This window comes from Myodes glareolus, chromosome 24, assembly GCF_982192425.1.
Source record: "Myodes glareolus chromosome 24, mMyoGla1.1, whole genome shotgun sequence".
NCBI classification, from domain to species: domain Eukaryota; kingdom Metazoa; phylum Chordata; class Mammalia; order Rodentia; family Cricetidae; genus Myodes; species Myodes glareolus.
In genome coordinates, this window is record NC_142049.1 from 10,778,370 (window position 1) to 10,791,132 (window position 12,763).

Here is a 12,763-nt window from a genome sequence, read left to right on the forward strand (position 1 = left end):
CTTCTTGGACGGAGAGTTGAGCCACAGCACAGTAATTTTTTATTTTTATTTCTAGACCAGGGATATTGGACTGGCTATTATAAATTTTAGTGTAAGACTCCAAAATAGCTTTGTAAAGTCTCTGGAGTACGATGCAGAATGTCAGAGAATTATCTGTCTTCACCATCTAAGCACAGAATTTTGTCTGAACCTCAGTAACCAAAGAGATTCTGTTGGGAATACATATAACCCTGGTCAATTTAAATATTTGAAAATCTTATATTTTTTGTTGATGATCTTAAGGCCAGTCTAGCACATATTATCAAAATTTATTTAATTGGATACTTTTTGTTCTGTGACGTTAAGAATGTTACTAATAATTCTTAATATCGGAATTTGTAAATTATTTTCCCCTAAACTTGAGTGCCTGTTATTCCTGCTTGATTATAAAACTTTGCTTTGTAATGTTCAAACCTTCTCCTTACTTTTCCTTGATATATATTACATATTAAATGTACACAATGCTTGTATGTCACAGACTCTTTATTCAATATACTTCACACTGTATCAAGGCAGGAAATATACATGATTTTAATGTTTTGTTTGTTGGCTGTGGGGATGATAGGGATGGAATTCAGGGACTGTGTAGACTACTACTCAAGCACTCTACCACTGAGTCAAATCTAAAACCTCTAATGAACACTACTTTTACAAATGAATAGTTAGCAAATGTTTAGTAGTGAGATTTGGAAAGATCTAAAATCTGATTCATGTTAAAATAAAAATCAAAACTGGATATAATCATACAACCCAGAGACCACTCACCAATCTTCAAAAGTATTTAAGGAGCAGTGTTTCCAGGATATTTAGTTCATAGAGTAGTTTGAATAATAAGATGCCATTTTTCACAGGTCAGCCTGCTGTATATCCCATTTGTTTTTCTGTATTCCATACGAACAAAAGGAAAGTGTTAAGGGAAAGATGTCAAGACCAAGAAACTGACACAGAGACAAAACAAAACACACACACACACACACACACACACACACACACACACACACACCCCAAATCCCCACATTTTTCAGTTCTAGTTTTTTGATCTGTAATATCAAATTCCTCTGTTTTTCCATTAATATGGATGTTCAGAGTGTACCTGGACTAGTATTTATCCTGCTAAAACTCATGTTTCTCATCATTTTTATTCAGGTAATGAAGATCATGGTCATATGGATGCATTTAACTAGACGCTACCTGGGGACCCTGTTACTTTTTAGAGTATATATCTAAATTGCTGCTGGATTCCATCAATGTACCGCTCAACACAGGGTGTCATTTGATTACACCTATTGGAAATCTGAATTTCTTCCACCATGATGTCTTTATTAGCTTGAATTCCTTCCCTAAAATGGTCCTTCTGTTGATTCTGTCAGTCCTACTTTTGAAAGAAGATGTCAGAGGGAGTGCACAGTCCAGCGAGAGGAGGGTGGTGGCTCACATGCCAGGAGACATCATTATTGGAGCTCTCTTCTCTGTCCACCACCAACCAACTGTGGACAAAGTTCATGAGAGGAAATGTGGTGCAGTCCGTGAGCAGTATGGCATTCAGAGAGTGGAGGCCATGCTGCATACCCTGGAAAGGATCAATTCAGACCCCAATCTCTTGCCCAACATCACACTTGGCTGTGAGATAAGAGATTCCTGCTGGCATTCAGCTGTGGCCCTGGAGCAAAGCATTGAGTTTATAAGGGATTCACTCATATCTTCAGAAGAGGAAGAGGGTTTGGTACGCTGTGTGGATGGCTCTTCTTCTTTCCGCTCCAAGAAACCCATAGTGGGAGTCATTGGACCTGGCTCCAGTTCTGTGGCCATACAAGTCCAGAATTTGCTCCAGCTTTTCAACATACCTCAGATTGCATACTCTGCAACCAGCATGGATCTGAGTGACAAGACTCTATTCAAGTATTTCATGAGGGTCGTACCTTCAGATGCCCAGCAGGCGCGAGCCATGGTGGACATAGTGAAGAGATATAACTGGACCTATGTCTCAGCTGTGCACACAGAAGGTACGTGATTTCCTCTATACACATTAAATAGGCCACAATACTTTGGAATGCCTCTCAGTTAAATTATCAGTTTTTGCATGCTTAAAATATTTACCAGTATAGGTATTTTGAGATGCCTCAACATCACCAGTATGATAAAAAGATCATGTATTTACACTAACATAACCATTTATATGTCTATCACTTGTTAAAGAGCAAGATATGTTTTTCAATATGGATTGTACTATTTCAAATTCTGCTATGATGACGATTATTTCTAAAGTTTTTTTTTTCATTTTTCTGGCTCTTCAGTTAGTATCTCACATATTTAACATTCTCATTCCTTTCTCTTGTTTTTATAGTCGAAGTGAAGTAGACAGAAAGATACCCAGTAAGGAATGTAGCTTAGCATGCTGTTATGAAGAATTGTCAAACAGTGTAAACTTTAAATTATTAGTTATATAGAATGCTTAGCTAAATAAATAATAATAAGAAGAATGAATTAGTTTTATACTTGTGTAGAATATATTTGGGAACTATAATTTTCGATACAATGCATATTGTTTTTGAAATTTATTGCTTTGTTGTTTTGAAAATAGAGTAATAAGGGAACATCTGAAGCACAATTTATAAGTTAACATAAATTATTTTTATTGTCAATAGTGAATGTGCATATGCAACTTTTCAATCTGCTTGTTTAAGGTTGTTGATGTTTGTTTTGACCTATAGGACTAAGGATCTAAGTATTATTGTAATTGTTTTCCTAGGGCAACAAAGTGCACATATTAAGCATAAATGCATACTGGAGAAAGCAGCAAATTCTTCTTAAAAATCATGAAACACTTAGAAGACAGAAAACTTAAAAATCTTTGACAATGTATCAGTGGAACACAAACAATATTGCAAGATGTGGTGGTAATCTATTGGGAAATTAGTGAATTTATTTTGGGGAGTTTATTCAGAGTTTTAGACAGTTTAACTAATTCAGATATAACAAACTTCTTGCTATCGAGTAGCATAATACCATACACTTCATAATATTTAGCATAGTACAAATGTAAAACATGCTTCCAGATTAATTGACATTTCTCTAACTTTGAAAGTTTTCATTTGTAAATTGATAGTTTATTTGGAATCATTGGTGTGTGGCAATTCTGAGTAATACAATGTATAGGCTAAAATTTCTTTGGTTTTTCATTTTCATAGAAAAAATATTTTCCTTTTTCTTTGGAGCTTGTGATAAACACCAAACTCAGAGTCTCTCTTATTGCAAATATTCACTAAGCAATGTTCCATCAAGGCACATAATAACCTTTTCTTTTGCCTCCATCTTATGCTGAGATTTTTCATGTAAAAAAAAAACCCTCTGTTTTACTTGATTCTCACAACAATCCAGTGACACAGAGTGTCCATATATTTTACGCCAATTTTAAGATTCAAAATCTTCAATGAGCTTGAATAATTAATAAATATATACCTAATAGTAAATTTAGAGCCAGAACTATAGCACTTAACTTACTTAAATTTCTCTATACCTTTATAATTTAAGAGAATCCAGTGGTCTAATGCTTTGGGTATACGTTCATAGATCACATACTTGTTAAAAGCAAATATATGCAAGTCCTCTTGATAGTTCTGTGTATCAAAATCTTCTATGAATTTTCATTTCAGCAAAGAGGATGAGGCACACACAGATACTCATGTAACCATAACTCAAAGTGGCAGAAAGCAAGAAGGAATGCCTCTAAAGTACATTGATAAATGGTCACACCAACTTTTCTGTCATGTGGGAAGTCTAGTGGAGAATCTGATGTTCTAATTTTAACAGAGAGAATACTAATACTTGCTTAAAATGAGACACAAACACAGAAAGTAATGGTTTTCAGTCAAAGACATGATAAAGTAGAAGATGGAGCTCACTTCAGTCTTCAGAAGTGTAAGGTTTGCACACCAAGAAGGAGTGGCTAAGTTAAGATCTGCTTCCAGAGAAACTAATCTTTACATTTGTGTTTTACAAACATCAATTCTTGTTTTAGTCTAAATTGGCACCAGTGCTCAATAAGTAATTTACTAAGGTACATGATGATGTCTTCACACAACCCACTATTATACACCTATTAAAGTGAATGGCATACTTTGTTTGTTAATGAGGAAGAGTAATCAGTGCTAGGGCAACTTTAAATGAAAAGCAAGGTATGGCTCTTCATATTTGGGATTCTGTATGTATGAATCATTTGTCTATATTTTTATATAATAGCTAAGTGTAAAAAGCAAAACTGAAAAAAATCTTATTCTGTGAGGAAATTTAAGTCAATAGGGAATATGACAGAATGAAAAGATTTATTTTCATAGATGAATTAGCATGCACTCATTCAATGTTCTATGATACACAAATTGCCTAATGTATAGTAATTAGTATAAAGTATTTTGTTTGAGGGAAAAATAAAGCAATAGAAACTGTGTTAAGAAATACATGCAAAATGTAGTATAATACAAACAGGACTTTGGAGATCCAGGTTTGAATGTTCACATATTAAAAATTAATGTTGTAGATTTTTCTGATGATTTCAAAAAATTTGCTTACAAACAAGAATTTGGATAGTGGGCAAAGGAGTCATGAGGACTTTTTGTTTGTCCATGTAGTAGTGAGGTGGTATAGATGTTCACAAAGCAAAACTGGAATCCAGTCAGAAAATCATTGAGTCAAATGAGATTCAGGTGTATTGGATTGTGTGGAAACTTTCCAATATGATGTCTCTTGTTCTATTACCTGGCCCTTCATAAAGTTTCTTTGAGATTTTTCTTAAATGAAACTGCCGGTTCTTGCTCTCTTCTGTCAGTATACTTACCTGTCTCCCTATCTGTTTACCTATTATCCATCTATGCATGCTTCTCAACCTTCCCAATGTTGGGACCCTTTAATTTAATTACTTATATTGTGATGATGTCAAAACATAAAAATATTATCATTGCTACTTCATAACTGCAATTTTTCTAGTTATGAATCATAATGTAAACAATCATGTTCTCTAATGGTCTTAGGTGAGGCCCATGAACCTCAGGTTGAGGACTCAGGATCTCTGTATGCACCTCTATCTCTGTCTCTCACTATTTTGGCATAATTTCCTGCAGTTTCAGATCAATTGGTCTCTAGACTTCTACATTTATTTTAACATTTTAACAAACTGTCGTCTTTTGCTCAGTTGACTGTTCTCTTCTTGAAAAGTACAAAAATTTCCTGATGTTTTTATGTGTTCTATCATTTACAAAAACATAAACTATTTTTCTAAAGTGCTTTGTCTTCAAATTTACCCCATGCTTAAACATGACAGCACTGTATCCACTAATCCTTTGAAAACTATCCCAAGACACTCCTTCTAGAAAATCCATGCTATCTGTCCTTTCAAAGGAAGCACAGAGACCTGGGATCCAACTTTATTATTAAGTGATTGCACTTACACAAGTCCTGTCATTTATACTCTCTGTATACCACAAGAATGAATATTAACAGTGATGTGTGATACATAAAAACTACACCTAAAACTTCTAGTCTTTGAGATTCATAATATAAAACAAGTGAACAGAGCATAAAAGCAGTGTTCTTGAAGGGCAAGGCAAACTAGTCCTTAGGCACTACAGAGGAAAAGAAGATGCGGTGAGTCAGAAGAGAAATGTAATTTCTCTTACATGAGTCAGTCCAGACAGTACCCTATTTGCCCTGAGAAAATTTAAGAGGTATTTCACCTCAGTACTTTTCCACAATTTGGCATATGTGTGCATGTGGCACAGGGTAAATGGTATTCATCTTTTTAGGACTCTGACAGATTCCTTTCACTGGTAACCACAATTAATGACTCTCCTGAATTCTAACCATTAAGATTATGAGCAGGATTTGCCCTCATGCAACAGTGGCCTCATACCTGATTTGTTTAAGGAAGCATAAAGTGGAGACTACTCTCTTCAACTTCCACCCAGGGCCTGGAATTGAACTTGGGGCATCATTCATGCTTTGCAAACCGTTCATCATTGGGATGTTTCCCAAGTCTCATGGACTATTGATTTTAAGATAGGATTTCACTACACTGCTATACTTGAGATTAGACTTTCAATTCTCTTGCCTCAGCCTTCACAGTTGCTGATATCACATAAGTATTTAAATGCCTAGGCCACGTTGAGATTTTCTTCTTACTTTTCCTTGAAAACCACTGTCACTATATGAAGCATCTGTGTCCTCGGGTTTTTCACAGAAAGTCACTAGTAACTTTTGACGCCAGACATCTGAGATGAGTAAGAGTGCCTCCTGACACACAGCCATTTGTAATCACATGAATGAGCTCAGCTGAAGTCTTCAGCATTATCCAATAGGGCACAAATCCAGTTGTGAGTAACGATAAAAGTCTTTAAGATAGAATTCAGCAAAGCATATATATCTAACTAGTTTTAGATTCTAACCTCACTGGACACAATGAGATCACAGCAGTCACATTCAAATTTCAGTGTCCAAAGAAAATAAGATTATCACCTGCTATGCCATCTTACCCTAAAGAAAATACATGTAAGAACACGAATTAATATTTCTAAAATGAAAATATGACACCATAGAATAATGTTTCAGGTGAAAATACTTAGTTTGTGTTCTTGTGAGTTTTATAAATAATATCTATGAAATGTGATCTGTATTGCATGTAAAAAATGCCAATAGACTTGTAAAGAGTCCATTATTACATTCTTTATGATGATGTAGTTAAATTTCAGTAAGGAAATTAATTTTTGATTTGGATTTTCTGTAGAAAAGCACATGTATCATACTCTATATGTTGTTTACAATGTTTTTCCACTTTACTAATTTTCTTGACCTTAACTGGGGTTCTAAAGTATCCTCTCAGTACCCATTAAAGTGTCAAGTATGAAACCGGCACTCAATGGCTTGCTGAATAAATGGTTTCCCTTAGAGTACAAGACTCATTATGTATGAATATATGGCGTGTAGATAAATAGCTGGCATTTGTAATTTTCACAGTTTTACTTTTTTATAAAAACAAGGTGCCAAAGTACCTCCCTTGATTAATTATGAAATGCTGTTTATGCCTCACTCCTTCTTTGTTTTCACAGATTCTTATTTCTGTCTAATGATATAAAGATGCTAATTCATTCTAAAAAATGTCAGTGATGCTCTGGGGGGGGGGAAGTATCAATAAGTTTTCCTGGTAGCACAGAATCATTAAAATCTTGTTGTCAAGTCAGCTTACATACTGCCATGAAACACATGCACTTAGGATATAACTTTCTGATAATTATGTAAACAAGTAACAATATTCAAGATTTGGTTTAAAGATCTTCACTGTCTAATTCATAGTCAGTATGCTTAGTTCAAAATTTAAAAATGTTTATTTAAATGTGACATTCATATATTCATGAAGTAGATACAGAGAAGCCCCAATCAATCCTTTTATTCTCTCTCTGTATACCCTTCCCAGCATTTCATAATTGCTACTCATTTTGAGATGAGTTGTTTCTAACTAACTTGTATGTGTAGGAGGGAATAGTATTGTCTTTAACCTGTCATGGTTGTTTCACTTGACATAATGACTTCTAGGTTCATGAAGGTTTAAGTGTGAACATACTTTTTCTGTGTAATCTTTCCATTGATTGTCATCACAAAGTAGCATCAATTTAGTCTGGAAAAACTAGAAATGTCATTATGGAACCTGCTGAGTGCATTTTGAAGCATTTCCTTTTATTACCTAGGGAATGACATGGTGTTGAAACTTCAGACAAACTTGATGATGATATTAATGACTGAAAACTGCAAACTGCTGTTAGTTTAATAGACCATTAAAATAGAAAAAAAGGTGTCATGTGAACGATTATTCTATCATTTTCATTAGTCAATAGATGCTGATGGAATTGTTATTGTTCATCTTGGGGTGGGGGCAGAATTCATTCCTGTTGCCTAGGCAGTGTCTTCTCTCTGTGTGTGTCCTTTTAGAATATTTAATCTTTGGCTTGAATTTGGTCTTGCCCATAATGTATTTTTTCCAGGAATACTTCCCAGTTGTTTCGCAGGCATCCCTGCTATGTACCACTGATTGCTCCAGAGGTCCATCCCCACATTTTCTAGGATGACATTCTCTCCATGACTAAGTTTAAAAAAAGGAATGTCAGTGCACTCTTCTGCCAACACTCACAAACAGAAGTTATGTGAAAATGTGGACACTGCTGCAGTACTAAACATTCATATACTTCTTGAGTGTGATGGTCACCTGCATGTTTGTTGGGTAATTAGCATGAACACTGCTGATGTCTGAAAATTGCATGCATGTATTTTCCCAAGAGAAGTCTTATTTTAGATCTCAGAGAAGCAACATTATTTGGAATTTATATATTCCAAAAATTTAGTATTTCTTATTACTAAAAGCAATCTAGTGACCCATATCCCCAATCATAATACCTTATTAACTCCCAGGTTATTATTATTTCAGCATGGATTACTTTTGAGTAAGGAATCTGAGGATGGAGTGAACAAGGTGTGAAGTGTTATGTTCCAGTTTCTTACTGGAAGCACACAGAATACAAAAATTAGTTCCTCACAGTGAACAATATGCCATGTAAGAAAAGAAGGAACCTAAGAAAAACAAAAGGTTGAGATCCCCGGAACTAAAGGGATTAGTTGGTGGATGAACCTTCATTCCTCCTACACTTCTGTCCCTCTTCTTCTTCATGAAATTATTTCTTCTCTTCTTCCCTTCTTACTCTTTTCCTCTATCCACATTTTTTTTCATCCTTGTTTTCTTTTCACATTTTATTCTTTTTCTCACTTATTATCATTTTTCCCTCAAATGTTTTTGTAATTAAACAATTTTTTAAAATTCTTTAAGCTAATCAGTACGTTTGATTGGCATTGATGCTTTCTCACTATTTCAAAGGAAAGATGAAGGGAACTATTGATTATTTAGAGTTCAAAATGGAGAGTAGACAAGGTTAGTCTGTAGTAAAAGAAAGACAACCTGTATGACAACTGGAGCTCATGCAAACTCAAATGAGTTTCATTTCAAATGCTGTTTTCATTAGTCATAAGAAGAGGACTTAGAAGGCTATTCTTATGGGTACCTTCTAAAATTCACTTTTGGTGACTTGATCTGATCCAAAATCTGTTGGTGTTGGATGAGCTGAGTCAACTACTTTACATCACTTAAAACAAATGCAGCAAAGCATGACCTATTTGAAGAAGTGATCAGAATGATTACGAGGCTTGAGACTATGTCTGCAGAGCAACAGTTAAGTGGAGGGAAGAGATCTTCTAGAACTACCTTTAGTCATGTGGTATACAGAAGTATTTGGCACACTCATGTACTTACCTTGTGCAATCCAAGGAGCTAATTGCCAAAACAGTGGGTTCACAATTATAGGTGGGTGTTTTCTCATCAACAGAACCATTCCACGGTGTTGAGCTATTCATTTTTCCTATGAAATACATTCAGTTCTTCCTTTTCAGTTTCTTGCACATAAAATATGGGTCAGTTTCTGGAGAGATGGAGAGAAAAGAGAAGCTTAATAGATCTGGGTGACCCCTGCACCTCTACTATTTAGGAACCTGATGCAAATGGAGTGTCATAAACTTAAGGTCAGCCTGGCTATAGAGTGTGATGTTATTCCTAAAAACATACAAATAAAAAATACCAGGTTTCAGCTGACTGTGGTTGTAATTACTGGTGTAGGAGGTCCTTCTGTCTATGTGTTGTTTTTATTGGTTAATGAATAAAGAAACTTCAGATATAAGAGTTAGCCAATAAGAAGTTAGAGCTAATGGGCCAAGCAGGTATTTAAATAATATAGTTTATGTATAATTATTTTGGGGCTAAGCATCTGGGAACCAACAAGTGACCTTCATCCAACAAATTACCAAGAATCCAAATATTTTGGAAGTGGAAGCAGGGTTCTAAGTGCTGCAGCTTTGAGAAAGAATGGACTGCAAGGCTTCCTATTTTTTTCTTCCCTAGGAAATACAAGGCAGTATTGCTTTCCTTGGTGAGGATGTTTCTGATTTCTGCATGTGTAAATAGTTCACATGACTTTTTATACATCTTGGAAAACAATGTTTCCATGTTCCTATGCAAAGAACAATTAAAGGTGTGTGTAGCATAAGTTTACCTCATACATATTTGGAAGATACTCAGGACAGATTGATGAATCTCTCTTCTCATCTTCACTGTAGTTTCTTTATTCTACCCTCCTGATGCCAGGTATAAAAGAAAAGAGTACAGTACACATTTTTAAGAGCAGAAAGACAAATTGTTGCAGCTTTATATATGAAAGGAAATTTTTCAGAATTCATCATCAGTGATAAGAGTAATGAGTGCATAAGACACAATGAATCTGTGAACTAAAATTCACACCATTTGTTGTGAAGCCTTGTCTGTAATACTAGTTTCTTTATCCTTCTGAGTTACTTTACTTCAAGTGGAAGCAAAAACAGGCAAAATTTGAATTCAAATCCTGGTTAATGTTCATGGTAGCAGAGATGCTTTGCTCTAACTACATACTTTGATTTCCTCACTCTAAGTAGACACATCCTATACAATTCCTTTGAAATATAAATGTAAATCACTTAGAACGAAGTGCAGTGGTTAGTAAGTAGTCATATGTTCCTTCTAAATTAGATTGCCAAGAACTTGAGATGCTTTATCTTGTTCATATAGCAGAGAAAAATCAGACTATAAACAGTGTTTTATGTTGGGTTGCCTACAAAAAAAATCTACCACTGAATAGTATAGAGGACTAATTAGGGAAGTGATCATTACTTTTAATATGTTTTAGATTCTTACTAACTTACCATTTGGAGGAGGTATACAGTCGTATAATAGTATGCAGGGTGTTTTGTGATTTGATACAGTTAGAAGTATACTGCACCCCACTTCTGTCAATGCTATGGTATATTTGGAGGCAGAGATGTTACAGTGAGCACCCTGTAAATGCTGTGAGCTAGAAGATTAACATGCCTTTCTTTGCTTTCTGTATGTTGGAGATAGTATAGGGGTGGAGGTCATCCAAGGGAGAGGGTTAATGCAGTTATGAAGCTGTCCTAGGTTATAGTTTTAGTTGTTTAAACTAGAATGAGCATCTTTACAATGACAAAAAGGCAAGCAATAGATAGATGCATAACTTTGACATGAATTTCAAATAACAGTACCTCATGAACCTTAGATAATTTGTAACTGGATGCTTTATCAACAGAAGCTAACAGTAAGTATGAAACCCAAATGAAACTATATGGATCTTTCCAAATTAGACAGAAACTGCACTGATAGGTCTATCCCCATTATATCCCAAAAGATAACAATGACGGTGATAGCTGTCTAAAGGTACTCACACTATTTTTAGATATAATAAAAAACTGTTATCTATGGAGTACTACCAAAATGCTATTAGTAGTGTTCATAGATATTTGTTTCTTGAAGTCATTTTATTCTAATTAAGTCACAAAGAAAAACATTAAACATCTAGTTTAAGCAGTCACTCCTTTGCTTCAGAAGGATCATGCTAACTATTTAAAAGTTCATTGAAATGTATAGAGTTTGGGACTTGGCAAATGTTTGATTAGTATATTAGTATTTACATTTATAAACACATATGTATACATCCATGCACAATATAGTGTGTAAGAGTGAAATATATTCATATGACGTGTGTGTGTATGTGTGTGTGTGTGTGTGTGTGTGTGTGAGAGAGAGAGAGAGAGAGAGAGAGAGAGAGAAATAGAGAGAGACAGAGAAAGACAGACAGAGAGAGAGAGAGAGAGAGAGAGAGAGAGAGAGAGAGAGAGAGAGAAGGCAGATGTATTCTTGCCTTGGTCTGCATATGGAGGTCAGACGACAGTGTAGGTTATCAGTGTTTGTTGTCTTCTATCTTTTCTGAGGCCACCAGTCTCTTGTTAGAGGATCTGGACCATGAACTTTCAAGGATTCTCTGTCTCTGTTTTCCCTTTCTCCATAAGCATGGCAATTACAGGCATGTGCTTCAGTACCCAGTTTAATGTTTCTTCTGAGATGGGGACTCAGGTCCTTGACTTGTCAACTTGCTGACTTAGGTATCTCTCCAACCCCAGTAGTTATCCTCAATGTTAACGTTATCAGAAATTTCTACCATAGCTATAGTGAAAAGTAGATAGATATATATTTTTGCATTAGTTTTCTCAATGGCATAAAAAGAAATTAATTGTATTCTTGGCAAGTTCTTTAAAATATTTTCAGTCATAATTTGCTATATATCTGTCTTTAAATGTTGTATTTATACTATTGAGTGTCTTTGGGTTAGAATCGTGTAACTCTGGCCCAGATGATACTATAGAACACTTTTTAGGAAGTGTGTTCTCTAATATTAATATATTACAGCATTCTATCCTTTAGAGAACTCACATCAGAGAAACTGAAAAATATGAAATTATCACTACTCCAAATTCAATGTTATGAATTTGAAAAATAATCTACAAATTAAGATGTTAATACATTTTTCCTGATTATTCGAGAGAGAAAAGTGCTTATTAAGATATTGCCGAAATAACTCATCTGGATTTATTTATTTTATTCAGACTTAATTTGGTTGTTTTCTGTTATCAAATTATAGCAGTCCCTTTCTTTACATGAGTATCAGTCACACCAAGTTTTGCTCAGAAGAAATAACTCATCTGTAATGACCAGTTCATTATTGCAATTTATGTTTCAAGTCTAGGCTTTATTTTAAAT

At 34.8% G+C, this 12,763-nt stretch overlaps 1 protein-coding gene across 5 annotated transcripts in view; it reads left to right on the forward strand.

Annotated features, from left to right (window-relative positions):
- Positions 1–12,763, forward strand: part of Grm5 (glutamate metabotropic receptor 5) — a 427,251-nt gene that overhangs the window by 15,901 nt on the left and 398,587 nt on the right. For all 5 annotated transcript variants that reach the window (XM_048435228.3, XM_048435231.3, XM_048435229.3 and 2 more), the window contains one exon: positions 1,186–2,042. In XM_048435228.3, coding sequence (XP_048291185.2) covers positions 1,385–2,042 — 658 coding nt within the window. In that variant the 5' untranslated portion in view covers positions 1,186–1,384. The remainder of the gene's footprint in view (positions 1–1,185; positions 2,043–12,763) is intronic.